General features: G+C 39.7%; 2 protein-coding genes across 7 annotated transcripts in view; both read right to left on the bottom strand.

Annotated features, from left to right (window-relative positions):
• PUM3 (pumilio RNA binding family member 3) overlaps positions 1-7,923 on the bottom strand; it is a 29,140-nt gene extending 21,217 nt beyond the window's left edge. For 2 of the 3 annotated variants that reach the window (XR_010068987.1, XM_063319253.1), the window contains exons 1-8: positions 7,791-7,923; positions 7,276-7,376; positions 5,235-5,417; positions 3,021-3,156; positions 2,195-2,270; positions 1,323-1,416; positions 1,028-1,094; positions 302-476 (exon numbers count right to left, since the gene is read on the bottom strand). Coding sequence is in view for 2 of the 3 variants with exons in the window: in XM_063319253.1 (XP_063175323.1) it covers positions 302-476; positions 1,028-1,094; positions 1,323-1,416; positions 2,195-2,270; positions 3,021-3,156; positions 5,235-5,417; positions 7,276-7,366 (822 nt within the window). In the remaining variant the exon portion in view is untranslated. Of the gene's footprint in view, positions 1-301; positions 477-1,027; positions 1,095-1,322; positions 1,417-2,194; positions 2,271-3,020; positions 3,157-5,234; positions 5,418-7,275; positions 7,377-7,479; positions 7,723-7,790 lie in introns of those variants that run through there. The other variant, XM_063319255.1, reaches the window with a different exon arrangement.
• Positions 7,924-12,438: 4,515 nt separating this feature from the next.
• Positions 12,439-27,915, bottom strand: part of LOC134508143 (histone-arginine methyltransferase CARM1-like) — a 72,883-nt gene continuing 57,406 nt past the window's right edge. For 3 of the 4 annotated variants that reach the window (XM_063319256.1, XM_063319257.1, XM_063319259.1), the window contains exons 8-13: positions 25,237-25,318; positions 23,405-23,490; positions 21,955-22,044; positions 20,405-20,542; positions 18,518-18,607; positions 12,439-16,145 (exon numbers count right to left, since the gene is read on the bottom strand). In XM_063319256.1, coding sequence (XP_063175326.1) covers positions 16,136-16,145; positions 18,518-18,607; positions 20,405-20,542; positions 21,955-22,044; positions 23,405-23,490; positions 25,237-25,318 — 496 coding nt within the window. In that variant the 3' untranslated portion in view covers positions 12,439-16,135. The remainder of the gene's footprint in view (positions 16,146-18,517; positions 18,608-20,404; positions 20,543-21,954; positions 22,045-23,404; positions 23,491-25,236; positions 25,319-27,915) is intronic. The other variant, XM_063319258.1, reaches the window with a different exon arrangement.

Genomic DNA, 27,915 nt, shown 5'->3' with positions numbered 1-27,915 from the left:
GCTAGACTTTATGACACTACGATAACTGCAACAATATATTAGACTGTCTTTGATAAGCAGAGCAAGCTCATACATCAACATAATACATTATACATAGTTCAATCTGAAAAATCACAAAAATTTAATCTAGAATAGAAATGTGCAAGTAATCGTAACATTTAAACATGCTAAACTAGACTACATTTGGACAGCTGACAGAAAGAAATTTAATCAAAAGAAATAGTAGGTATGATAAGCAAGGTATTACTGACACAATACCTTGGATGCTAAAACCTTAGACTAGAAAGTATTGGAACATCACCTTGTAAACCTGGAAAGTGTTCCCATATAGTTCTTCTGTCAGCATATTCCTCTGCTCCAGAATGGCTTTGTCATTATACGCATATTCCACTACAGCAGATGCTTCGGCATGACGGAGCATTTTTTTCACATGGCCCTTAAAACTTTTTATTATTTCTGCAACTTGTGGTTTTGTCCTGTTTCACAGGGGAATATAAGACAGGAAGCGTTAAAGCTTTAGGGACAAGCTGACCTATCAATAGTTTTATTTTCGGAAGCACATTTAGGTGATAAATTTTAGCACAGAAACCAGGAAATCTGGTCAGCCTTACAGCATTTATGAAAATATGGTGAGAAAGCCAGGAACCTGGAGAAATCATGAGGCCTTTTGAGGATAAGAAAAGAATCCAGTGGATAAATTCTACAGAATAAAGGATGCCTTCGTGAAACACTAAGCAGAGAAAACTTCAAAAAGCCAGTTTTTTTGCATAAGGCGAAGATCAACTTTGAGCACGCATTTGAGCTTTTTTTTTTTTTGCATGTGTTCTTGATGTGTACAGTTCTAGCTTTACTTTTTGCAAAAGAAAAACTGCTGTTAGCAATACCAGACACTCTCCTGTCTTATCACTACTATAAACATGATTCCAGAGACATATCTTTTATTCATGATGCACTATAGATTAAGAGCAGCATTCACATTGGAAATAAAACAATGCAACACAGCTAAGCAAATGCACTTCATACTCACCCATACATAAGAAACTTCTTCACAATATTTCTGGAATATTTTGATTTGCTCAACTCTACTAGGCTATCTAAAAGAAGGGAAAAAACATTCAGCTGGTTTGATTTTTCACAAAATGAACTCTACAAAACAAGATACCATTATTTAAATAAGTTTTAAGAGCCCACTAGGAAAGATGCATCATTTGAAGTTAAAAATAAAGTTAAAAATATTCAAGAGAAAATAATATGGCTTGTTTTAATGCATCCTAACAACAATAGAGGAGCATATAGGTAAAATGTAAATGGGAAGAAAGTACCTTTCAGTTCTTCAAATGTCTCTTGCCTTTGCTTCTCATTACCATACTGAATAAAGCACTGGATCACTCGAGTTGAATCATGTGCAAACGCCAGCTACAGGACAGAGACATTTCATTACCCTAGGCCATTCAAATGGCATTATGCACCAAATTTATTTTAATGCACTTGCTTGCTGATATAGTTTTATGCCACACGTAGCATGCAATGCCAATTATAAAATTTGTTACCTGTTTATAACAAATTAAGTTTTAAGGTTTTTTTATTGCTCTATCGAACAAAATATAGACAATACTCGCTGCTGTTGACAGTTAAGGACATGCATCATCATTTTAATGCCGAAAGAGAACCATGAAATGCTATCTCTTTTTCTCTCACGTTCTTCGTAATTTCAGCATGTGACAATACAGTTCACTTCGGCATGGAATACCACCAATCACTTTATTTCACTGCATTTTTATACATTTCAAGAACTAAGTGGCAAGACTGTTCAGCATAGTTAAGTATCAGGACACTAACTTCTCTAAAAGAAAGTTGCAAAGCAATAACCGTAATTCATCAGAACTCTGAGTGGCTGTTTTTGAACTTCAGTTAACACAGAATTTAACTGGACTAAAGCTGCCTGGCAAAACAGACAGACTTACAATAGCCAGCTGATAGACAAAGCATCCCAGGACTACTGTCCTGAAATCCAGGTGCCAAATGCAGCCTTTCAACCCTGTTTTTGTTCTTTTTTTACTCAACAATTTAAAAAAATTCCCTGTAGGTTTTGGAATAACAGGTTAGGACTATATTATTAAAAGTTCGTTTATATTCCACCATTCTTTAAGGAAGCTTTTGTGAATTTATGCACTATGGCATCAGTTTATCTTACACTTTTAATTTTTCCATGAAGAAGCTTCTGTAGTTCATTCATTAGCTTTTCTCGGGTCTCCTTATTGCATTTCTTTCTACAAGCAAAAAAATAGTAAAACAATCTGAATTGAGGAAGCAGCTTTTTTGTAGTGTGTTTCACTTAAATCTATAAATTAAGAAACAAGACAGTACAACAGTACAAAATTAACTTAGCTCCTGCCAATCCAAATTTACATTATCATTCATTAAACTTGTTTATAGATGTAATTAACCAGTTTCAGTTCCTAGAAACCAAACCAGATTTCCACAGAATTATTCTTTTCTGAGTAACAATATTATTAAAGAGAACATAAACTCAAACATGCAGCCAGAGTTGTTTATAGATGCAGAGATCTGTAAGAATCTTACAGCCAAGACTGCAAAGCACAGACACTTAGAGCAAGTAAAATTAACTCCTCCTTCTGATGCGGGGCCCCAGTTCTACAATCTCACCTGCCCAGTGACAGTATACAAACCTCCACAAAAACTCACGCAGTGATCCTACTGCACGATCTGGCTGAATCAGTACATGCTCTGTGCTTCAGGATTCAAAAAATAAGACAGCTCCCTAAGCATTTACTCACAAATTTTAGCCTAAAATACAAGTGAGCTCAATCCAGATATTTCTAGCACTGTGGGTCACCACAATCTGCTTGAACCATCTACAGAATTGTATGTAATGTTATTCACCCATGGAGTTTCACTGTGGTAGTACAGTTTTAGATAATTAGATAGGAGAAAGACAGTCATCTTGCAACTTATAACTAAAAGCCAACTAAATGAGAGAAAAAAGAAATGATTATTACCTTCTCACAGTTTCCCATATTTGCTTTGATTTTACAATTATGTCGTAATTACTTTTATCATTAAGCTGTCTGGTTTGCTTTAACTCCTTCCTTTTCTTTTTGAAGTCACTCCACTTTGGCTTCTTAGAATCTGACCCTGAAGACAAAAACAAATACATAGTCAATTAAAGAGGAGCAATGGAATCCTTTATCAGTATAAACTGTGGCAGCTCTGTGACTTGAATTGCTAACAATTCAGGAGCTTTGCCTGCAGTTACCCAGCTAGCTAATAAGAAACAGTAAATATTTAGTAAGTATGCTAAGCTAGTAATTTCCACTTTTAGAATACTGGAGGAACAAGGCAAACAACGATTTTTCCTCAACACTCTGTCAAAGGATGCATTGCAAACTACTTAATAGCTTAAGAATTTACTCAAAATGCACCTATCAGCCTATGACCACCCCAGGTAACTCTCCCTTTTTAGTTCACCCTGTACTCACACATAACTTTTCCCTCTCTCAAAAGAGCCCTAACTCAAAGATACAGATCTGAAATCTCAGAGAAAGGAAAAAATTAAAGCCTTTTTACATGCTGAATATTTTTATTCAGTCAAATTCCTTAAGCATGGGATTTTACTATACAAATTAGCTATACACGGCCACACAACAAACTCGGTTAAGGTAACTTTCTACAGAAAATGCTATTAGTAGAGTTATGGAAAAGCTTCAAGTATTTAATTTTAGTTTTATTCATACCTTGATAAAAACCAATCATCTTACATTACATGGTTTCACAGAAGCAAGTCATGGTAATTGTCACTTCTATATGGAACATTAAAGACACAGCTTCAAATTTTTAGACCTTAAAGCACCACTTGTTGGTATTTAGCAGCATGCACTTGACTGTCTTACCCATCCAAAAACCATGCTCTCTTTGTACAAAAGCGTATTATTGATTTTTTCTGTCGCTCTCTAAGTAATAGTGACAAGCAAAACTAGTAACACTTTGCTTTGAGAGCAGCGACACTATGCAATACACAGTAGCTTTCAGTTACTCTTATTAACAACATTTAAAGGTTTGTTTGTGGTTGTGTTGTTTTTTTTAAAGCGGCTTAATATGAACATTCTGTTGCTATTAAGTTTCCAGATATCTAGTGCATATTCCATGTGAAGCCATTCTACAAACATGCAACAAGAGCAACAATAAAATACTCAAGACCTTCTGCTGTCCTTCAAACAACTAACATATTTCTGCAGAACTTCAGAATCCCCTACATAAGACTCCACTTCTCATTTGACAGTGCTGTTTAATTGTTGCAGTAGAGTTTTGCTTCACAGCAGGAGGAACCATCACGTGCTCATGTGCCAGAAACAAAGTTAAAAAAGAAATCCATTTAAACAGGGATAAAAATCAGACATTTATTTAGCCTCTCTGTATTACCAGGTTGCCCAGAGAAGCTGTGGATGCCCCATCCCTGGAAGCGTTCAAGGCCAGGTTGGATGGGGCTTTCAGCAACTTGGTCTAGTGGAAGGTGTCCCTGCCCAGGGCAGGGGGTTGGAACTCGATGATCTTTAAAGTCCCTTACAACTCTAACCGTTCATTCTATGGTAAGCTGTAAAATGTAAAAAGCTGTAAATGTAACACTGATGATAGTGTCTGGGTTTTCTGGGGGGGAAGGTGGGTTGTTGGGGGTTTTTTAAGTGGGTTTTTTTGTTGTTTTTATTTGTTTGGGGTTTTTTTGAAACAAAAAGAGGTGTCTAGATAGTCTGGGCTACAGAAAAAATATAAAGGATAATCAACTTTGTTTTGTGAATTTTGGTGTTCCAAATTTCCTAGCCAATCCTTTTAGAACGGAGGATAACATTTCTAACATTGCCTATGAAAAACTCTGCATTTTCCAATTTTGTGTGAAAACAGCCAGTTTCAAGCTAGCCATTTAATACTGTCATTAAAATAATCATAGCTTTATGATGGCATACCAATTATTTAAATTTCCTACTGCATCTTTACTTTTGACTTCCAAGAAAATTTGTAACTGTTAATTCTAATGACTTTGGCCTCAGGTGAAGTAAATTTTTCCACAGCAAAGATTAAACATGAAGTAAACTTGGAGTTATTCGGCCAGTTTGGAAAGGTCAGGGGGAAAGAGGAAGACCTAGATGAACAATGTTCCCATTGGATATCAACTGGATATCATAGTTTCCATTGATATCCAGGCTTAAAAAGCTGCTCACCTCCCTCTTCACCATCCTGGAGCTTCCTCTTCTTTGCAAGCTTTTCTGATTGCTGTTTATTCTTGAATTGTTTGACGCTAGCTCTTCCAGGTCTTAATTGTCCTTTCACAAATTTCTTGGAAATGGATTTAGGCTTTCCCTCCTCATCTCCTTTGTTAAGAGGTTTCTTTGGTGGGCCTGAATCTATTAACCAACAAAACAGAAATTAAAATGTTATCCTAGAGCTAATGTTGTTTCAAAATAACAAATTATTACTCTAACAAGAATTAAACTACTTTGTAATAACAATTATACATATGGCAATAACTCTTACATGCTTCTCAAAGCCGGTGTTTTCATTGCAGTCCCTGGGTGTCCTAGTTTTCCATAGGGAAGTTTTCCCCAGGCATTATTTTCTTGGCAACAGCATAACAATCCAGGCATAAAAATGATTATTCTAAATTAAGAATTTTACCACCCCTGACATCCAAGTCATTAATATCAAAATCATCTCTTCACAGTACAGTCTGAGCTGTTTTGACATCATCTGTTTTAAGCACAAGACAACAAACACTGAAAGGTATTTTCTGAATCCTAACCTGCAGCACTCCACACACCCTAGTTTCAATTCTCAAATAAACTTTTTCTTAATGTGGGAAAGCGAAGTCTAGAATCAAAAACTTACCAACCTAAATTTTTAATTAAAAGAGTAATTTAGGTCAATCAAATAGAGCTGAAGGGCTTGCAATGCCATTTACTTAAAGCATTTCAGCTTCACTTCTTCCAGGTTACTTGATCACACAGTCAGCATACTTTTGAATGCGAGATAGAATTATAGAATGACTGAGGTTGGAAGGGACCTCTGCAGGTCATCTGGTCCAACGCTCCTGCAGGGTCACCCAAAGCTGGTTGCCCAGGATCATGTTCAGGTGGCTTTTGACTGTCTCCATGGTGGGAGGCTCCAACATCTCCCTGGGCAAACTGTGCCAAGGCTCAGTCACCATCACAGTGAAGAAGTCTTTCCTGATGGAACCATAGCGTGCCCATTGCCTTTGGTTCTGTCACTCAAAAGAGCCTGGCTCTATCTTTGCACCCTCCCTTCAGGTATTTGTATATATTGACAAGGAGGTACCCCTCAGTGTTCTCTTCTCTAGGCTGAACTGTCCCAGCTCCCTCAACCTTCCCTCATCAGAGAGATGCTCCAGAGCCTTTATCATGTTCATGGCCCTTTGCTGGGCTCTCTCCAGTACGTCCATGTCTCGCTTGTACTGGGGAGCCCAGAAGTGGACACAGCACGCTAGGTGGGGCCTCACCAGTGCTGAGGAGAGGGCAAGGATCACCTCTCTCAGACTGTTGGAAACATTCCCCCTAATGCAGCCCAGGATTCAAACAGCCGCCTTCGCCACAAGGGCACATTGCTGGCTCATGTTCAGCTTTGTGATCACCAGGACCCCCAGGACCTTTTCTGCAGAGCTGCTTTCCCCCAGCATGTACTAGTGCATGGATGGAGTTGTTCCCCCAGCCCCCAGTGCAGCACTTTGCACTTCTTGTTGAACTTCATGAGGTTCCTGTCAAAGTCCCTCTGAGGGGGAGCACAACCTCCGGTGTATCAGCCACTCCTCCCAATCCTGTGTCATCAGCAAACTTGCTGAGGGCATGCTCTGCCCCATCATCCAGATCATCAATAAAGCTATTGAACAGGACTACACCCAGCATTGACTCTTGGGGTACACTGTCAGTTACTGGCCTCCAACTAGATTTTGTGCCACTGATTACCACTCTCTGGGCCCAGCCATTCATCCAGTTTTCAATCTACCTCACTATCTGCTCATCCAGCCCCGTAATTCATCAGCACCTCTGCAAGGATGGTATGGGAGAAGCTGTAAAAAGCCTTACTGTAGTTCATATAGACAGCATCCACTGCTCTTCACCCATCTACCAAGCTAGCAATTTCACGACACAAGCTTACCAAGATAAAAAATTGAGTCCAAGCATGCCTGTGCGCAACAATAATCACTCAGCCAGAACTCCTACTAAGGAGCCTTTGCCCTCTTACCATTACCTTTTTTAAATTTCTTTTTTCCAGGTGGCACTTTTCCACGAGGTGCTTTTCCACTCTTCCCGACGAACTTCTTTTTACCCTTGGCTTCCATTGTGGCAACACTGCAAACGGAGCAAGAGACAGCATTACTGGGCCACCACGGCTCCCCTACTCACGATGTGAGGAAAAGGTCGCCTGCGCTTCCCTGAACACAGGTTAACATACTTGACGGAGCTAAACCCTTCTCGGCGGCGGTCGCCACCCCTAGGTGGGCCGTGTGGGACCAGAAGAGACCGCCCACAGGCCGGTCGGCACGGAGGCTCAGCACAGCGAGACCGCAGATCACCGGGCCCGGGTGGCCGAAGCCGCGGCCCCGGCCCCTCTCCCTAGCGATCCCCAGACCACGGCCAGTGCCCAGGAGGCCGCAGCCGGGCGCGGAGGGCCGGGAGATGGGGGTGCTCCGCGGGAAGTCACGAAGTCACGAAGTCACACACTCACACACGCACACACGCCCCCCACCCGCCGCCGCCACGCACCTCCGAGCCCGCCGCTCGCCTCACACGTGCCGCCCCGCCCGCGCTTTGCGGCCCCCTCCGGCGGGCGCGGCTCCCCATTGGCCGGCGTGGCCGCTGCCGCGCGACAGTGCCGAAACAGCCTGCCGTAAAGCGCCGCGCGGGAGGCGGAAGGGGGCACGCTTTTCCCCCAGCGTCCTCAGTGCGGCTGATGGCGGCGGTGCCGCGGCGAAGTCGCCTCCATTCGCCTCGGGATCCTCTGTAGCACTTCCCGTTTGTGTAGGCTCACCCCGGAGGGCCGCTGTGAGGAAAGGCCCCGTCTTTTTCCCCCTGCTCCCGTCTGTTGCCTTCTGCCCGCCGCGCAGCTAGGCCAGCGGGCCCGCCGCCATCTTCTCGAGCGCGGCCTGTCCCGTGCCCAGCGTAAATAGTTTTAAAAACAAGGTAACGTACCACGGCATAGATTAAGTAGCGGTGATGCTGGAGAACGCCAGGTGGAGCCGTTACTGCAAAACAATGTAGATCTGACGAGTCGCGTGAAACGTCAGCGTCAAGTGTTTTTTCACATTCAGCTGTTTCAATAAAGTCATCACTTCGGAATGGAATAGGGATCTGTATCGATAAATATGGTGATTATTACACATGTGTGATGATTGTAGCTGTGGCAGGAAGTCAGAGCATAGTAAATACTTCTGTAATACCACCCACAGTATATTTGACTAAAGAAGCGAGTAGCGAGAAATTTTTTGGTGGAGTAGCGCTTTTTCTTCAGTACAGCTGGTGGTGGTCCTGTTTTTCTTTTATTTGTCTCCTGGTAAGCAGTTGGCAGTGCCTTGCAAAACACAACAGGCAGGATTATGGCATTTAGTTTTCCAACTGTTTGAAATGTTAACATCATGCCTGTCAAAATTATGTGAAAATTGCATGTTTTAAAGGGGATGGGAGAAAGAGTGTGCATTTTGAAGCTTGGCTTAAGTCGAGGGGCATAATAGCACAAGTTTGCATCCTCCCACAGCCCAAATGCTTTTGCTTCAGTGTTTGGAAGAACCTCTGTAGGTATTTGAGTTAAGTCTGTTTTTCACACTAATTACGTTTTCCATTTTTTTGGTGGTTTCTTTTCAAGAATTAAGACCACGGTCAATTAACACATTAGAAAATATATTGCTATGTTCAGCTTGATTGCTATAAAACAAATATTTCCCAGAGAATAAACCAATGAAATTTTTGAATGTCAGACAGAGATTTCAAGTCAAGACAGCTTACAGGTTCAAGTATCTACTCTTCATAAATAATTAAAGGTTCCGTAAAGATCTTCAGGTACTTTAAAACAGGCTGTAATTGTAGAAGATAGTTCTTGACCTAATCACATCTCCAAGATATTCCCCAAGTGTGTTCAGAGTCATGTATCAGCACAGCACTATTTTTTGTGTCTGTTTTATCTCTCTTCTGGACACTGTTTTAATTCCATGGAGATAAAAATTATTAAAGAAACTAAAAGATAAAAATTCCCAAAAGTGAATTTTTAATTTGTGACCAAGATATGTAATGTTGAAATTCAGTATTACCAGTCTGTCTCTCAAGTGAAAGCCTCATCTCAAGATCCAAATTTACATTCAGATTCTTCTTACTCACATGATTGTGCATTACTCCTTCAGCGTGAGGTTTCCAGCTTGGTATCCCAAGGATGTTTCTGGATACCCTTGAGAATGTTCTGACAAGTTTTTTAAACAAAAAGAGGGATCATGCTCTTTGGACAGCAGAAACAAGCAGTAAGAATTGGAAGAGTAAGAAGCATGTTTCACTGTATAGTCACAGGCTGGATAAGATCACCATGAACTGTCTACTGCCTTCTCTTTTTTCACACAGTGCATCCACATCCATTCTGACTTGTCTGTGGAATATATTTGCTATAGTAGTACCAGAAGCAATGCTAGCATACTTGCACTTGTGACGAGTCCCTCATGGGGCACTTTTATGGCACTAGCTTCCAGCTCAAGGAGAGCTATGGTGAATTCAGTAGTGCTGAATGCCATACCACTTTATTTCTTAGCAGACTTTGAAGGAATAAGATCTGTGGCAAATATAAGAGGAAGTTTAAAAATGGCATGTCTCGCATTTTACGTAAAGATTCACAAAAGTGTGACAATATGTCTGCTTACCTGTCCCAGCCAAAACAAGAATCCTGTAGTGTTGGTAGTAAATAATTCAATGAATTAAAAAAAAAAAATTTAAAAAGGCAGTTTTTTATTCATGCATTTGTTAATAGCACATTTATCTGACCATTTTCACATCTAAAAAAATATTTTGGCTCTGTGACACTATAGATCTGGACTTTGTATTAAGGCAATTGAAGGGAAGACTGCAACAATGGAGTGCTGTCTACTGCCTTGGTCAGGACTGCTCTGCTCACTTCAGCACACCTTCTTCAACAAGACACCTGTGAGAAAAAGGGAGTGTAACCACAGGCATAACCTGACTGTTCGTACTACCAAGGGCAAGTAACTACTACAGGAGTCAGGTAAAACTCCATATGATTTCATTGTCATTTGTGAATGGTTCTGAAGGTACTTTCTCCATTGCTGAAGACAGCTACATGCACCCTGTCTAAGACTTATTACTTCATACCTTACATTGTGGAGAAGCAGACAGTTGTAAATGGGTTGGTTGTCATGCCTTTCAGTTGGTCATCTTTTTTGGAGACAGCATCACTGTTGCACAGCCTTTCAGTTCGTTATCTCCCTCTACACTTCCTACAGAATAGAAAACCTATTTTTTAATCTTTCTTGTCACCACAATGCAGACCTCTGAGCTACAGATACAGCTAAAGCCACTTGTGTCTCTGCTGCTCCAGCTGCATTACACAAAAGATCTCTTCTCTGGGTCACTTTTTAGGTGCTGCAGGAAAGATGGTGATTAACTTAGTCAGCAACACTGGGTATACTTAGCTCTGAGTAAGTATATCTAACCCTTTAATTACAAAAAAAAAAATACATAATCCTTATCCTTTTTTTCCTTTTTTTTCCCATCAGCTGATGTGTAGGCAGAACTGAGTTTTGCTGCCGAAAAGGATCCCCAAAGATCCAGAGCTAAAGACAGCCTGGAACTGGTCGCTCCTGAGTGATAAGCAGTGGCGAGGCCAGTTACTCTCACTGCCACACGGGAGTTGGAAAGGGTGGTGACAGCACATAACTTTTTTATGAGCAACTGTCCATTTCCTGGACTGCACCGTACCCAAGGAGGCTGCAGAGCCACAGGTGTTTCATTGCCCCCTGCTGCCTACTCGCAATTTTTTTTGCCTACAGCTGCCTGCAGGCTTCTTGCATCACGATTCTTAACTTTCTGAGTGATTTAGAATTCACTGCAATGTTTGTTAAAAGTCATCTAAGTTGGAAAAGATGATGAGTTGCAATTATAAAGAAATGGTGAATTCTTAGTAGCAATTACAGCATGTTACTCTGGGTTACTTGAGAATCACAAACTAATTTGCAGTTATGTTCCTTCATTTCCTCACTTAGACTGTGTGAGAAAGGACTCGACTTCCAAAGTATAGAGGCCTGGTAGAAGTGACAGAGTGAATGTAATTTAGCCACCTACTCAGAAAAATAAGAGGCCAGGCTTTCTGTGCATCTTGATACTGCTCACTTGTGTTTATTTCTGGTTAAATATACCTGCTAAGAGTTTCATCCACAGGATAACTGAATTATATTTCCCTTTTTCCAAAGTTAGCTCAGAACACTCAGGTGCAGAGTCATTTGTTCATATTTCTCAGCTCACTATTTCAAGGGCAGGTGGAGTGTGGCAAAGAACAAGATTCTTAACGTTCTGAGAGAACTTCTGAGATACTGTGAAATCCAGCATTATAGGTGAATGTTGTGAGTGAAGGCTGGCCTTTTTCTCTTGTATTGTTTCCCATATAAAGATCATAAGTGCTCTTTGATCTACAGGTTTGGCAGACCAAGCCCTGCATTCTTAACAGATCTTAGGAAGACACTATTCACTTCATATTCTTTGGAAATTTCACCTGAATTCTAGCAAAACTGGATCCATGTTGCTGCTCTTAGTATGCACTTACCGGTTATCTCATATATTAGCACGGGAAGACTTGTTTTGTTGGGATTTTGGGTGGTGATGATTTATTTTAAAGAAAGTACCATGTTCAGTTATGTGCTATTTCCTGAACTCAAATGTGTTTCATATTATGTGGTACCATCCTCTTTTATTATTACTTATATGAGTGTTACTGGATTAATGTATATTTGGGGGTCTCTGTTGTGTTAGCTGTGGGATCTCTGCACAGAAGACCATCCATAAAACTAAAAAGAAGTTTCTGCTTCCCCTTGCACCACTAAAGAAGTGTTAGTTAGTGAAGTGTTAGACTAAAGATTGCTTGGGGTTTCTTCACAGGTACTCAAAAATGTTCATTGTAGACCAAATTCAAATGAAAGGCAGTGATTCAAAGTGAAAACTGAACACTGGCTGTTGTTCAGAGGCCATTAAACATAAGATTTATTATCATAAGTGCCAGTGCTATTGAGCAATGCTTTGTTCCCAGTAGTACTGAATCATGATCCACTGGATATCTGATTACTGAGTGACCAGTTAGCTAAGGGACATCGAAAGCCTCCTGTAAATTATGCTGAAGTCACAGCAAAATCGGGCTGAAGTGTCAGTTCAATGCTGCAAATTAGGCTGTAGTCCCAGTTCAGTGTTGCAAGATGACATGCCTGACAACTGGCCAACCTCTAGAGGGGCAGCCACTTCGAGAAAGACATTTTTATAATTCCCACTCCTTTGTCTTTGGTTTTCTTCAGGTTATGTTAGTTTCTTTTTCTTCTGTAAATATGTGCATCTGAATATCACTAAAATCAGCGTGGGTCAAACCTGGTGAGCTGAACGTGAATAGTTCGTATCAGCTATTTGATACCCTTTTGCTTCCAGCAAGAAATTAATTTTTCTGCCTGCAGTCTCCTGTTGAACTGCTGTCCTCCATTCTGCTGACTCTTCAGCTGCATCTTGACAGTGTATCTTTCCGTAGTTTTATCTCTCAGCTTGGATCAGTAGAGTTGTAAATATGTGTATTATCTATTTGAGAAGAATGAAAACCTGTATACCACAAGGCAAGACTAAAAGAAGAATAAAATGCATACCATCTGGAGGTTTGTTCTCCAACCTCTAAATGCCTCCCCGCCCTTTTTTTTTCTTCTTTGCATCTTGAGAAAAAAAGCATAAATTGTAGAAACTTAGCTAAGCAAATTAACACCAATTCCATTGTGTTTCACTGCACTTAGATCCAGATGCATCAAGATTGCTTTTGGATGTCATAGTTGTCATAAGTATTTTAAAGAGCGCTATCACAAAGATTTCTGTGGGTCTAGTGCACACAATATGCAGTAAATCACTACTTCTCTTAGCAACCACCAGAATAATAGTAACCACATTGAATTCCTATACTATTCCTAAGGACGGAGTATTCTAATCATCAGTTCAGATGGGAGAACTCACATAGATAGACATTCAAAATGAAAGTCATTACTACTGAAAATGCAATTTATCATGAATCACTATGTGTATATGACTGCTTACAAAACTTTAAATGCATCTCTCTGGGGTGAAGGTAAAAGAAAATAACCATATGCAATTGTTGAAAAATAAGCTGCTGAAAGCATTTCTTACTGCTGTAATTTCTTGAAGATGAACCTTCTAAATGACCATGGATCCAACCAAGCATGAAAATTTATAGCTCCTTAATATGATACTCAGTGTCTTTCCTATTGTGCTTTTTGAGTCTGTGGGATGCAAGACAATATGTAGTTTTTCAACAGGATTAATATAGCCTCTTCAACTATAAATGAGGAAACGCTGTATTTCATAATATGGTCAAATCTGTTCAAGAGTCTGCGTTGTAAAACTACATCATCACTGTTTGCTCCAGCATCCCCACAGTTCTGCTTTACTTTCCCTACATTCTCTAGCATTCATTAATCTTACCTTGTTGCCTTTATAAAAAATCGAAACAAACCAACGTCATTTGTATCAATAAAATGTTTTCATTGACATGTTGTTTCAAAAAATACTTTACAAATATATTCTCATATTTATACCCAGAAAGTCCTGTGAGGTGAAAACAGTACATTGTAGTCCTTGAAGGCAGGCTCTTGCATACTTCAAAAACACCAACGCTTCGAAGCAGGAAAGAGGAAAATGTTAAATGATAAAGAAATGAAGACAGTCACAGGACCGTATTTCAGGCTGCAACTGGTACAGTTGCCAATGTCGATCTTCTCTTCAGTTTTAGCATGCAATCTGGAATAAAGTGAATTCCTGAAGTAGAGAGAAATACAAATACCAGTCCTGGATCACCCAGATCACTTCAGAGTAGCAATTACAGTGAAATAATCTTTGTACTTGTTAGCATATAAGGCAATAATCTTTTCTATACATAGTGAAGGTGCAGTTATTAGATTCATACACCTTTTATTCTGGAATTAAATATAGATACACAACCTGACACTGCTGTCTGCTGCTGCTGTTTTTCCTCCCCTTTATTTCCTTTCTTCCTTAAAAAGAATTGAAGTTGCCACATTAAATTCACAATGTAAAGTTTTTGCCTGTAGAAAATAGAAGTCTTTGATATATACTTTTTGGAAGAGGTTTTCCACTGAAATGTGAGACCCAGCTGAATTCAGATTCAGATTCCATATACTGCTTTCGTAATTGCGGAGGAAAACTTGCCAAACTCTAGAAAACTCTGAACTACAGCTGCCTGGTATTTGGACATTCCTGGATTTGTTTCCTTCTCTCACATAAGCATAAAACCACCAGCCACTGTACAGATTAAATTTAGGAAGGATAGATACCCAACCATCAGACATTGCATCAGAAATCTCATTACACTGCTTGTAGAGGTTAGAATGATAATTTCTGTTATCATTCTGAAGCAGCAGCTCACATTCAATATTATTTTTTTAATATATATTATATATTTGTGTAACAAAAAAGTCTTTTATTGTGCAAACTACATTTTTATACTAGAAGTCTGTATTAAATGCTACTGGAAATAAGAAGGCAATAATTCTCTGACGCTAACTTCAATGGTTTCATGGCCTCAGCCATGAAGCTCATGTTACTCTTAAAGGTTTCACAATTTTAGGGACTACTTTCCATTATCTCAGAACTGTCTTTAAATAGCCGCAATTGTCTGTTGACTTGAAGAAAAAAACCTCTGAAACTACAGCTATTTCTGAATTACTCCCAGCAGAGGTCCTTAGCTGGTCTTCTGATCAAATGCAGCATTTACCATCCTGAGAGAAGGGTCCGCTTTCATGGGGCTTTTCCTACAAACCAGCCTTCCAACAGTGTGTGGAAGGCTAAAGACTGATTATATCTTGCTAGAGGTATCATTGCATTTACAATTTTTGGTAGGAAAATGATGTCTATGTTTCTGATTTGACTCCAGCTCATTAATTCAGCCTAAGGCATATACTTTGAATGACAGAAACACATTCTACAGAAGTCAGTATGTGCTCTTTATGGATAACATTGTCTGGAGAGAGATCTCATTAAAATCTGTACTGGAACTCTACAGTCCTCCTCATTTGCTAGGCACACAAGCCAAAAATACATCTTATATAGCTTGGACTATCAATACTTCTCACAGAGCTGCAGAAAAAGTGTCACACATATCCTATCTTACAGTTTTATATCACTCTATGCTGGGAGTAATTTACAAATGTGTCCAGTTACACTTCTGTAGGCACAGAGAAATCTCAGAACATCTACAAAGAATATGCAAGATGACTTCAGGGTCATGTCTCAAAATGAACAAAATTAATGAGTCCACTGAGAGAAACCAGAAGTATTTAACACACTGCCCTGGTGAGCTAGAATATTAACACCAAACATTGAAATAAGTGCTGAATGTTTAAAGCATGGACACTACATACCGCTCAAAGATCTTTTGATATGTTACATATATAAACATGAGGTAGGTTTTGTTCAATAACCTAGAATATTGGTAAGAATATTAAAAGCAAGACGAGAAGCAATGTGAGCTTACTGTAAAATAGAAATAAAAACAAACACAGAGAAATAGTTCTTGTTTTACACCAAATGAACTTCCTGGAATAAAACTGAATCTGCTGCAATTCAAGTCTGTAAATGTGAGCGCAGGCTAAATTTCAATTAAAAAAAAAAAAATAGGATGGAACCACAATATCCCCTTCTCATGTGACTCGCATATGGTTACAGATATGTACAGTTACAAATTGATTTTACAAGCACCAGTAAGCCTACTAAGAATTGAACTCATTTCAGTCTCACTCAGCTCGGTGAGAATCTGACGTCTGTTTTCAGGTGCCATATTACAGTATGTTCTAGGCATACCTAGAAGTGGATGAAAGAATAAAATAGTTATAATAAAATACACAATTCTTTGATAGCTTACAGCACTAGCTGAACTAAGCAAGCTTAATAAATTTTCATATAGCTTTTCTTTCACTCTGGAGTAAAATCTTTTTACAGCTTTTTGATATTTAATAAGGACTATTATGAAATTGAAAGCATTGTAAGCAAAACACTTAGCCAGTGTATCTCAGATAAGTCTCATTGGAATAAAGCTAGGAAATCGGTCCCCTATGATGTTACTGGATTTATTAAATGCAGCGTGATTTCAAATTTAAATTGTAGGTCTTTATATCTAGATTTACAGCTGTGCAAGCAAGTGTAAAATGCTACCAAATCCACTGTAAGTTATTTTACAAGGGCAGAGGCCTTATTTTGCTCTCATGTACAGCAGCGCGGGCCATTGCCTTCACAGAAATGAAAGGCTTCCCAGTCCAGTCTTTTATTTTTACCTTATGCTATAGAACTAGTAGGGTGTTGTTTTAAATGAGTGAAAAATGTCTAGAATTTCCTCTTCCCTACTATCCATACCTGTGGTACAGAGATAAATATTTGTATCAGGGACACTATGAAGCAGTGAAGAGAAGAGAGCTAGGCTGTATGTGTTGGTATAAGGTCCCATCATGCACAGTAATTTGCATGTCCTACTTTAAAACCTGGATTATATTTTAATTTTTTAAAAACCTTACGAATGCTTTGAAAGTTTCCTCATGTTTATAAATAAGCATTTTTCTTTTGGGAAGTCTTCTTTGCCTTTGTTTTTTCAACTTTTTCAGAATTCTGGTAATTGCTATGGGAGGGCAGGGGGAGAATGGAGAAGGATCAATAAACAAAAAAACCCTAACAGAGCCTCATAGGGGAAGCCTGTTAAATAAGGTTAGTGTGTTGTCACAGGATTTCACAACCAAGAATAAATGTATGAAGGAACAGCAGTCTAAAGTCTTGAACTCAGTATGGTTAATTGGCTAGCAACCATGAAATCACACAGTGGCATTTTTGCATTCAATTCTCAGACTAGAATACTGCTCCATATAACTTAAAAGTACTTCTATATGTAACACACAACTTGATCATTTCCCCCCCTGCGTTCTTGCATATGAGTGATAGCAGTCTGAAAGTGATTTCTACATTTTATGTAAGTTAAAAACTCTTAACAAAAGCTTATTTTGCTTCCGAATTAGTAGATTGTATTATCTTTGAAAAGTCACTCACACGCAATGGGTGCTAAATATGGAGATTTTAGAAGACCGGTAAACTTACTAATGATCTTCTTCTCAAAAAGCTTTTAGATTTGAAAATGGTATCAGCCAAACCAAAAACATAAGCAAGCTAGACACTGCCCATGTCATAGGTCAAATCTGAGGAAATTAATCTTTTCCAGTGCATGATTTTACTTTTAGTTATGTCAAGTCTTCCGTGAGCAGTCTTTATTACAAAGGCATTTTCACAAATGTAATCAAAAGGGCCCTACTCTAAAGAGAAAATGACTGATGTGCCACACATTTGATGTACAGATGAAAATTAATTAATCTTCATCAGACACAATGGATATTTTGTTTTATAGGGTTACTGTGGAATTGTCATATAGGTCTGAGTCAAAAAAATAGGAAATGGAAAACACATAATGAAGGAGAGAAGCATTTTCCATGTGTATATCTGCAAAAAAAATCAATTCCACCAGCTGTATTTGCCTATTTTTATGCCAAATACAGCATCAAAATGAGAATAGAACACAGCCACACTGTTTTTCTCAAAAATCTTTTTTTCTTTTGGAATAATTTGTGGCTCATTCCTCCCGCTTGTTTTGATCAGTAAATGACAGCTTTTCCCAAAATATGGTGCTGTAGCAACAGCTAATGAAGGTCCCTGCTAGGTTGGAATGGACTGGAGCAGGTAGATTTTTTTTCTTCCCCTCATGTTTAGTACAGAGAGGAAAGGTCCTTCATGTCAAATTGTAATATGAACTTATGTACTTAGCGGAGTGCGTCTTGGCATATCGTCACAATATGGCATATGTCACAATGGTGCACACCACACAACGGGAAATAGCAAAAGATTTTAAGTATACATTAGTTCAAGTAAGTAAATGTCTACTATTTTTTCACAGCACTAAATCATTGCAGATCTTAAATAAAGCTTTTTTCTTTTGCTTTTTGTCACACAGACCAAGTAGAATATTGGCTTATGCAAGTAACTACTGCTAATACAAAACAATGATGCCCTCATACTTGTAGAAATAAAATAAACTGTAAGAGGTCAGAAACTTGTTCTACCAAAGTAGGTGTGCTTTGCTTCCTGTAATACAATTTGTTACCACTCTACAATGGTATATTTTAGTCAAAAGCATTTCTTACCTAAAAAATGGATTCTTTAAATCAAGAATATTACCAGATTTAAATCCTGTCTGGTCCACCATAGCCACAATCTGAATATCATAACTTTGCCTGCATTGGAAAGAGAAGTATGAAAAAGAGGTAATGAAACTAAAATGCCTGTAACATCCTGAGTGAAAAAAACACCAGTGTAGTTGCTGTCTGAATAATAACCACTTAGTCATCAAAGGAAATTCATTTGCAGTGGTGTCAGTGGTATCAGTGCAAGGGCGTGATTATTTAATCATCTCTAAAGAAGTAACATTTAAAAGATGCTTAAGTAAGAGTCTGCATCTGAAAACATAATTTTGCACTGATAGTATTCAGTAGTGAAAGGTCTTTTTCCCCCTCTCTGTCAGAAATACTATAAAATTCAACATTAGCAAGTACAATCCGATGATTATTTCATGATCAAAAATATTTAACTGGCCAAACAGCATTAGGTACGCTGTGGTCATAATCCTGGATTTCACCAGGAAGGGTATTTTTCACAGGACTTTTGGCAAGAAACAAAGCTTACACAGAAAAGTAAAGAGGACCAACCGAAGGCATACCAAAATGCCAAAGCTGACCAAAGCTGGTCCTCCTGCACAGACCAGCAACTGCTGAATTAGACAGAGGTGCTACATTGATCCCAAAAGCAGATGAGCTTTGTGTCAGGACTCGGTGCTAACACATGGTTAAAGTCTTTCTCATTCTCAGTGTGGCAAGGTCACTAGCTCAGGCAGCCATGCCCCATTGTAGATAATGCCTTATGTACTGACATATTTACAGCAGTGGCTGTGTGCATGCTTTATGGCACATAGTGTTTCTTTTGTATATTAAAATATGAATACATTTTACATTTGAAAGAGACATACCAAGATCTGTGTTATTTATTTTCTCCATGAAGAGTTTCTAAGCAGAAGATCTGGAAATTTGACAAATCACAAATCAAGTATTCATTGCTGATGTAATTAAAGAGCCCTGGAAACACTACTGACAGCTTTGATGTCACTCCAGTCAGCTGACATGACAGCATGTCTCCCCTCTCCCCACAAAAAAAAGAAAGAAAAAAAAAAAGATTCACCTTCCTGCACAGAGGAGGCTTTGTTTTCTGTTAAAACTATACATAAACATAAGCAAACCAGGCTGCAACTTGTGTGACCCCGTCACCTGGGGGTTGTTTTCAAAGCAAAGCATAGGAGTGGAGTTACCAAACACTGGACTGACAGCAGGAACAGCAGAGAAGTCTGGTGAGGACATATGCCCTTCCAACAGCAGCCATCTCCACTAGCCTCAGTGGAAGGACAAACAACAGGTGAAAAGCACTGTTCGTAAACAGGGGAGCATGTCCATACGGAATTTTTTTCAGAATTAAAAATGTAATGGATTTGGGATCAACCCTGCTTCTCCTTGTCTCTGCACGGGACTTGCTGAGAGGCAGGGGATGTTGGGCCTTCAGGCAGACAACCAGGCTGCTGATGAAGACATGGCCAGAGGTTACACTATCAGAACAAGGTGTGTATAATGACTGGCCATGACCTGAGAAAACTGCTGTGTTTGAAAGCCAGCGGAGCAGAAAGCTGAAAAAAGCTGCAAGTACCACTGTGAGGGACGGCAGGATGTGACAGGTGGTTAAGGAGAAGGTATGTGAGAAGGAACATCAGAGGTAACTGGAGTGGAACATGGAGACCTTTTGGTAAGCAGTCTCACAATGTTCACCTTGTGAGACTACATAACTGTATCAGTGATACCATATACATTGGTAATAGCACCAGAAATAACAAATGTGGGTACAAACATACCCAAAATTAACTGGTGTCTTCTGGGTACCTCTAACAAGAACAGCCACAGCACAAAATCTGCTTGGGAAGCTTTTACACTTACCGCTTATTGGCAACAAATAAGACTTTCCCTGAGAGAGTTTCCCCCTCTTTAGCAAAGAGGGGTGTCTGAAGAAGGCAGCGTACTTGATACCAGTGAGTGAGAGGTTCTGTTGGTGCAGTGGACAGCCAAACAGTTACCCTAAAATAAACCAGAAAAACTATCTAGACTTTCTTTCCTGTCTTCTCCTTTCAGAAACAATGTTAAGTTGTTACACCTTTATGTACGTGAGGCCTCAACTGCTTACAATGAACTTTAAACTGTCTTCAAGTAAACTGGGAGAGTGATTCTACCCTATGTTGGGAAATCAATACGTTATGCCTCATTTTCTTTCTTTATCTATACTGTGCCTGTCCCCACCAGATCTTTGTGCCTAATTCAATTATGGAGATTCAAAAAACAGACTCTTCAGACTCCCATTTTCTCTTCTTTTCACACGGCCAGGACAGAGAATACTAATTTCTCTCCTCTCTTGCCACTCAGACAATTTCAATAAATTACAAGAAATTAAGGTTTGTCCCAAACGTGGCAATGCGATTCTTCACAATGAATGGTACTTTCGTCCTCAAACAACGCTCCCCAAGAAGGTCGTGTACCTAATTTTCACTTGCAAGAGATATTTCAATATTATATTGAAAGGGGTTGTAGGTGCAAAGAAACAGATAACACAGGTAATACCACAAGCCCAATCCACTGAGATTTCAAGTGCTAAGACAAAGAACTTCTGGAGTTGTAGAAACGTGAAAGAGATGCTGATTAAGCAATTGCCTACTCCAAAATGGAGGCCCTCTCAGTGGAGGATTTCAGTCAATTCCTGCAAGTCTGCAATTTTCTGTACTGTTTTAACTGATGTGGAGTTTCTGATTCCTTTTTTAAGATAAAAAGTTTTACTATCGGCTGTTAAAGTAAATACAAATGCACATATGCCTATTTTCTTTTAATGGATATACTATTCTGAATTCTTGACAATCTTCACTTCAAAGCCTAATAAAAGGAATTTATCAACCCAAATAAATAGAAGTGCACTTTACAATTTATTGAAAAAAATCACCTCTTCTAAAACTAGATCAACTTAACTGGGAAATCAACAAACCTTATCTAAGAGCTAAATACAGATAGCTGAAATCTATGTATTGACTACCTGAGCAAATTTATCTAATTTTCGCCTACTTACTATACCAGATGAATGTCCCCATTTTGAAATAAATGCCTGGTGCTGCAGTGGAAAATTTTCGCAAGCCAAATTTTCTCTATTTGCATTTTGTTAGTTGGAACTTGCAACCTGCTCTCCTTTTTTTGCCCACAAACAAGACCAGCCCAAATGAGAAAATCCAGCTTATGTTCAAATGCTACTGCTTTACTTAAAATGTAAACCAGAAAGGTCTATAATATTACAAAGAATCAGTATGGTGTGGAACAGTGCATTTTGACCCTCAACAATTACAAACTAGGTCACCACCAAATAAAGGTCTAATTCTGGCACACTTTGTATGAAAGAAGCAATTTTTCCCCCTGTAGTTAGTATTCCATAGGAAGAAGGAAAAAGTACTTACAGTGATCCTACAAATGCCACATCAAACCAGAAGGCCAGGCCATGGATTAGTCCAGACTGCATCATTTGGAAAACAAAAGGGATTTCCACTCTGCAGGAAAAAAACAATACACTGCCAAAGTAATTTCCAAAAAGTACTGGAAATTCCACCAGAAACCTACCTTGTACTAATTTATGAATTTCCATTCTTATTCATCAGGTTATGTCACATTTTTTCCATATATTTAATGGCACTGATCTAGGTGTTAAGGTTTTTGTGTGCCTTATTTGATAGAAGAATCAAATGTGCCACTACACACATGTTACTGCATCATTTGAGATGCAACACTGAGACTGTTATAAATATAGGGATTCAGTCTTTTCAGTGGAAAATTTCCCATTGCATTGAAGGACGTGGATTTAGTTTAAATACTATTTTGAACAGGTAAATGTTCTACTACAAATTTGATAAACACAACTACTGGAATCAGAAGGAAAAACTGACCTGCTTGGGCAAGGGCTGGAATATTTTCCCTTCCAAAATAACTATTACTGGGCTACGTAGTTGAACCCAAATCTCACCCACTCTTGCAGAAACATATCATAGAACTAGGATTCAGGTATGAACATGTTATTTCTGAGAACCACTGCAGGAAGTCAGCCCTAGCCAACTGAAACTGGAAAGCAATTCTCCAGCTGCTTCCCCCCTCTTAGAGCAATTCTTCTCTCTCACTAGACCACGTCACTTATACAATTAGTTGTGAGTCATGTTGAAACAACAAGGGTTCAGAGCTTCAAAGACAGTCTGTGATATTTTCCCCTTATGACAGTGTCTTGCAAGGACTTGAAGTACTCCTTCAAGTTCTCCCATATGGTAGATTTTATTTCACAGACGTGCCGAGAAGGAGGCTTCTCTGCTGTCACTCTAGGACACAACGGATGCAGGTTGTTTTATATATAAGATTTTCCAACTAAAGATTTGAAGGAGCTCTGGAGGGAAGTAATGAAGTACAGCTGACTCCTGTTAGACTGGAAAATGTTTAAAAAAAAGAGATACACAAGAGTTCAGCAAGGCAGCTTGTGATGACACCATTTGACAAGGTCTTTTAGGATGTCTACACATAAAACCAAAAATTGCCTTGTAACTAGAATTAAATGTGTCCCAACATATAATGCTAAGAAGTAAGCAATGTCCTCCGGAGCCTCTTTTATCCCTTTCAGTAGGAAAATCTTGTGAACTGATCTGTCTCCCGTGCTTTGCAGGCTCACGAACAAGCTTCTCTGCTAATACAAGACAGATCATCATGCAGATGAACGCTCTGGTCCATTGGGAGTGGTGTACTGATCGTTCTGTCCTGCCACCTTCTCTCCCCAACGTCCACCACCAAAGTTCCCTCTGCCTCTGAGCACCAACGATCAACAGCCAGGTACAAAAATGAAAGATGAAGAGTTGGTTGCTGGCGTCTGCTGACCTGTGCAAATCTTCCTCAGCAGCTTCCATGAAGTTAACAGTGTACTTCACTGTCCGTGCCATCAGAATTCTCACATCAAAAGTATCCTATGGGGGTAAAAAAAAAAAAAAAGAAAAAGAAAAAAAAAGGAGTTACAAGTGTTACCATTCTGTCTTGTCAGGGTATAAACTTGTTTTCTGTTAAAAAAAAATAGGAAAGAAGACGAAAATCAACCTTCACCCGAATAAACTGATTTTAAATATTTATTTTTTTAGCATCCCTTAGAACACTGTTAGATTTTGCAATATTATCAGGATTTAATATATTTTATAGCTTACATATATATCAAAGTCTGCTTATTTCAACCTAGAAACAAGAAAATCTGTCCAGAAATTGATCACTTGTTAAAAAAAAAGGGGGGGGACGGGGCGCATTTGGCTGGTTTATTTAGGGTTGTTTTTTTTTTTTAAACTACACACATTTTAATGTGCTTTTCTGCATTGCATAGTTGGGTAAGCTGAACTAAAACAGTACGGAAATACTTGAAAATTAAATTATGAAGTATAGGAAGCAAAATTACTTAATACAGATTACTGTACTGAAAAACGTTGGGAGTGGTCAGTCCACAAATGAAAACTTTTCCCTTCATTTTTCTTTTTTTTTAATCACATGTACTAATCTGAATCTCCCATACTCTTTCAGAAGTAAAGCAAACTCTTAACGTAAAGGCTTATGTCACATCCCCCGCAGTGAATCCACCTAAGAACTAGAATCTGTCTGTAGTGTAAGGGGAAGCCAAGGAGATAGGCATTTTTTAGAAATAAATAACAATTTAATGTGGCTTTTATTAGGCAATGCATTTCTGATCCTCAAGGGAGGAGGAATCTCCACCGAAAAATCAAAGCCAAACACATACACCATACAGGATGCAAGTATGTACCACAGTCCTACAGATTACTCCATTCTCAAACTGAAAGCCAAAGAGCCAGCACTGAGAATGACCATGCTGTAGTTAAAGATATGGCTGAATGAAATGGACAAATGAAGAGTTTTCTTATATCCATCTCAAGCACTAAAAGCAGTGAAGTGCAGAAGGTCACATCAGTAATCTGACGGTCTTTCCAGACTTCTGGACAGGTTTTAGGGTCTCCATGTGACAGCGCCTACACTGCTGTCGCTACTTAAAGCAGTTCACCTAAAGCTGGCCAAGATTCGTTGCAGGCAAATTTCTAAGAGCGAATCTTTTCATTGCACCTACATTGAAGCTTTACACTGGGGCAGGGGGTGGCGGGTGGGGATTGATTAGGTTCTTTCCCCAGAGAGGTGAGAAGGATTTCTCCGACATTCTTTCTAACTAGGTAACACCTTGACTTTTACTAAAAAGAAAGAAGGAGAACAGCAGGTGCTAGATCCGAGTTAGCAATAAAATGAGGCTATTTCCATACTAAAAAATGGTTGTTTCCTAATATAGAAACGTTTGTTTGGCTGCTTTCTCTTTTCCTTTAATTTGTAAATCAAAGATGGGAAGGGAAAAATCAAGGTCAAGTCATTTTTTTAAGAGACTGGAAACACTGAGGGAGGGTAGCTGCATGTTACGTAGACAGTTGCTCACATGCTGTGTCTTCCTAATGTGTGCGTATCTCTAGACATCTGTTATTCATAGCAAAACCAGGAATATTACATTTAGTAGTAAACCTTTGACAGCAGCTCTGTTTGCAGAGTTATTTCCTGGCTCTCAACAGCCACAGAACTCTATTAAACAGGGAGGCTACTGTACCTCTGGGATTTTGTGGAGGGGATGAGATAGGGAGGGGGAAAACCACAAAAAATAACCCCCAGACATACAAACTTACCACAATAGGTTGTCGGAAATACTCATCCACAGCTGCACTGCGCAGACTGGACAGGTTGACCCCATAAAAGCATTCTTGGTACCTAAAACAAAAAAAGTTTAGGGAAATTTTTTTTTTTTTTCTGGGTTCCAACCAGACCCAGGCACAATAACTGCAAATGGCAGGAGAAATGTGGCTCCTCTTTCCCTTTCTCTCATCTGCCAAGAGAACAAATTGCAGCCCTCCTTAGCTAACTCTACCTTTCCCACAGACATCCTATACAGCTCTGAGGTGACAAGGTCCCCTCTAACTGACATACGAACACGTTTCACGCTATGCTTCTGAAAGAACCCACGCAACAAGCAGAGAATAGGGAGAAGGGCTGAGGCACTCTTAAGGTATTTTGTAATCTTGAGCTATTCCAGAATTAGGGGTGGACCTTGTATAAATCAAAATAGTGATGAGGTCTTTTCAGATCTCAACAGGTCTGTTCAGACTACAGGTCAGTTCCTTTTTCTTGACATTAAAAAGGAAAATAAAGGTCATCCTATACCAATTGAACAGGGGGGAAAAACAGTATTTTTATCTTACCAATTTATGCAAATGTGCATTTAATATGTATTCAGACTATTTCCAGTATGAAATTTGAAATGAAAATATACATGCTTGCAGTAATCTTCCTCCTGCGTATAACCCTCTTATCAAGTCATTAAAAAGTTTAATAGGTATCTTTACTTCCAGATAATATAAACAAAAGGGGGTGGAAAGCGGAAACAGCAAGGGAGCTCAACTCCATGTGATGGAAGTGTCATCTACATACAAAACCTTGGTCAAGTCTTCAGAAGCACTTTTCCCTTTTTAAGGGAAACTTTCAGTGTTTGTCCTCATTGTTACAACATCCTTCAACTCCTAAACTATCATAACTTTTTTCGAAGTGTTAGTTAGTCTGAGTTAGTCTAAACCAATCTGGCGATATCCCTTTAATACTGATAAATTCTGCATTATGAGTTCTATGCTAATTGCATAAAGGGAAGATGCCCAGATGACTGTATGCCTTGAAGGTATCTGAGAAGATATCTTAAGGAAAGAATTCAAATAAGCACAACAGAGGAAATCAGCTGACGTCAGTAAGTGCAAGTCATCTTTTACCCTTTTCCATATGTTTTCTGTACTGTATAATTGAGTTGTTTATTTATCACTGATGAGAAACACTGAAAAAATACACACTGTTTTTAACCACTTGCTGCATATTTATGCTTTATATCTTTCTATCTTCGCAAGGTTTTCACCAACAAAGAGAGCAGTCTGCTCTTTTATGGTAGACTGTACATTGGCACACTTTTAGGAATCATTACTAGTAAATACAAATTAATATGCAACTCTGAAGCTCAACAGTAAGCCACTCTATAGGCCTGAGGAGAAACAAAACATACTCACACAGTCTCATAATTGTTATTACTGTACAGATCCAAGACAATAATTCCAAGTGCATGAGAAACATGTAGCCTTTCCTTTGTAGAGCAAACAGGCTATACTATCTGCTGCATTTAATGTTAGAACACACACAGCATGATTTTTGCATAGGACTTTGATGGGTTTTAAAGGCCTGGTGCCTTTACCAGATGAAAGTTCAAACTGCAAATTTAGGTATTTCTTTCAGTCTTTTGCTCAAGTACTATCATCCAACTGGATCCAAAACTATATTCAAGCTCTAAGGCCCAGGATATAGATTTAGCTAAATAGGAAAGCATTTATTACACACAAAACACATCTTCTGTTCTGAGTAACAAAGCTGGTCAATGAATGAAAACTGTTCCTGAGGCCTGGAATCTGACACTTACCAAATCACGGGCTGTGGCCGACTACTTCCTGATGGTTTACTTCAAATGCCCAAGAAAGCCCTGAGAAAGTGCTTTGTCTGAAATAGGGCTTTTATAGCTCCAGACTTATCAGGATAGACAGAACTTTTAATAATAAGAACATGAATGTCCTAGAGCGGCGCAGAAGCAGAACTACTGCACGCTCACTCGGGAAACTTGGATCCTACATTTGGTTGAAGACATGAGACGCGCTCGCCGAGGAGACCAGCTCCAGTGCAGGTAACTCCGCGCTGAGGAAGGGAATCGCGTCAAAAAAGGGTCGGCTAGGGGCTCGTTTTCAAGGCTTTTTAAAGCCAAGCAAAGAGGCCAGCCCGGGCCGGCACCCGGCACCGCCGGGGGGCGGAGGCAGCTGAGGAGCCGAGGGCGGAGCCAGCGCCCCCGGCGGGAGACTTCAACGAGAGGTAAACACGGCAACGGTCACTCGCCGAGGAGACCAGCTCCAGTGCAGGTCAGTCCGCACCGGGGAAGGGAATCGCGTCAAAAAAGGGTCGGCTAGGGGCTCGTTTTTAAGGCTTTTTAAAGCCAGGAAAAGCGGCTAGCCCGGGCCGGCACCCGGCACCTCCGGGGGGCGGAGGCAGCTGAGGAGCCGAGGGCGGGGCCGCCACCCCCGGCGGCCGGTGTGAACGAGCAGGGGGTGAGACCGCTCTCCCCCCTCATAAAAGAAGCCCCCCGGGAGCGCAGCGAGGTGGTCGCTGGGCACTGAGCAAACAAGCAGCGGGTGGGCGTTCCCTGGGTGTCACCCGCGGAACCACCCGGGAGCACCAGGACAAGGGTGGGCTTCCTGGGCTGGAGAAACGGGCAGCCAAACACGGCGTGACAC

This window comes from Chroicocephalus ridibundus, chromosome Z (assembly GCF_963924245.1).
Source record: "Chroicocephalus ridibundus chromosome Z, bChrRid1.1, whole genome shotgun sequence".
In the NCBI taxonomy this organism is placed as follows: domain Eukaryota; kingdom Metazoa; phylum Chordata; class Aves; order Charadriiformes; family Laridae; genus Chroicocephalus; species Chroicocephalus ridibundus.
Note: the sequence above shows the minus strand (reverse complement) of the source record. Positions and strands in the feature narration are given on the sequence as shown.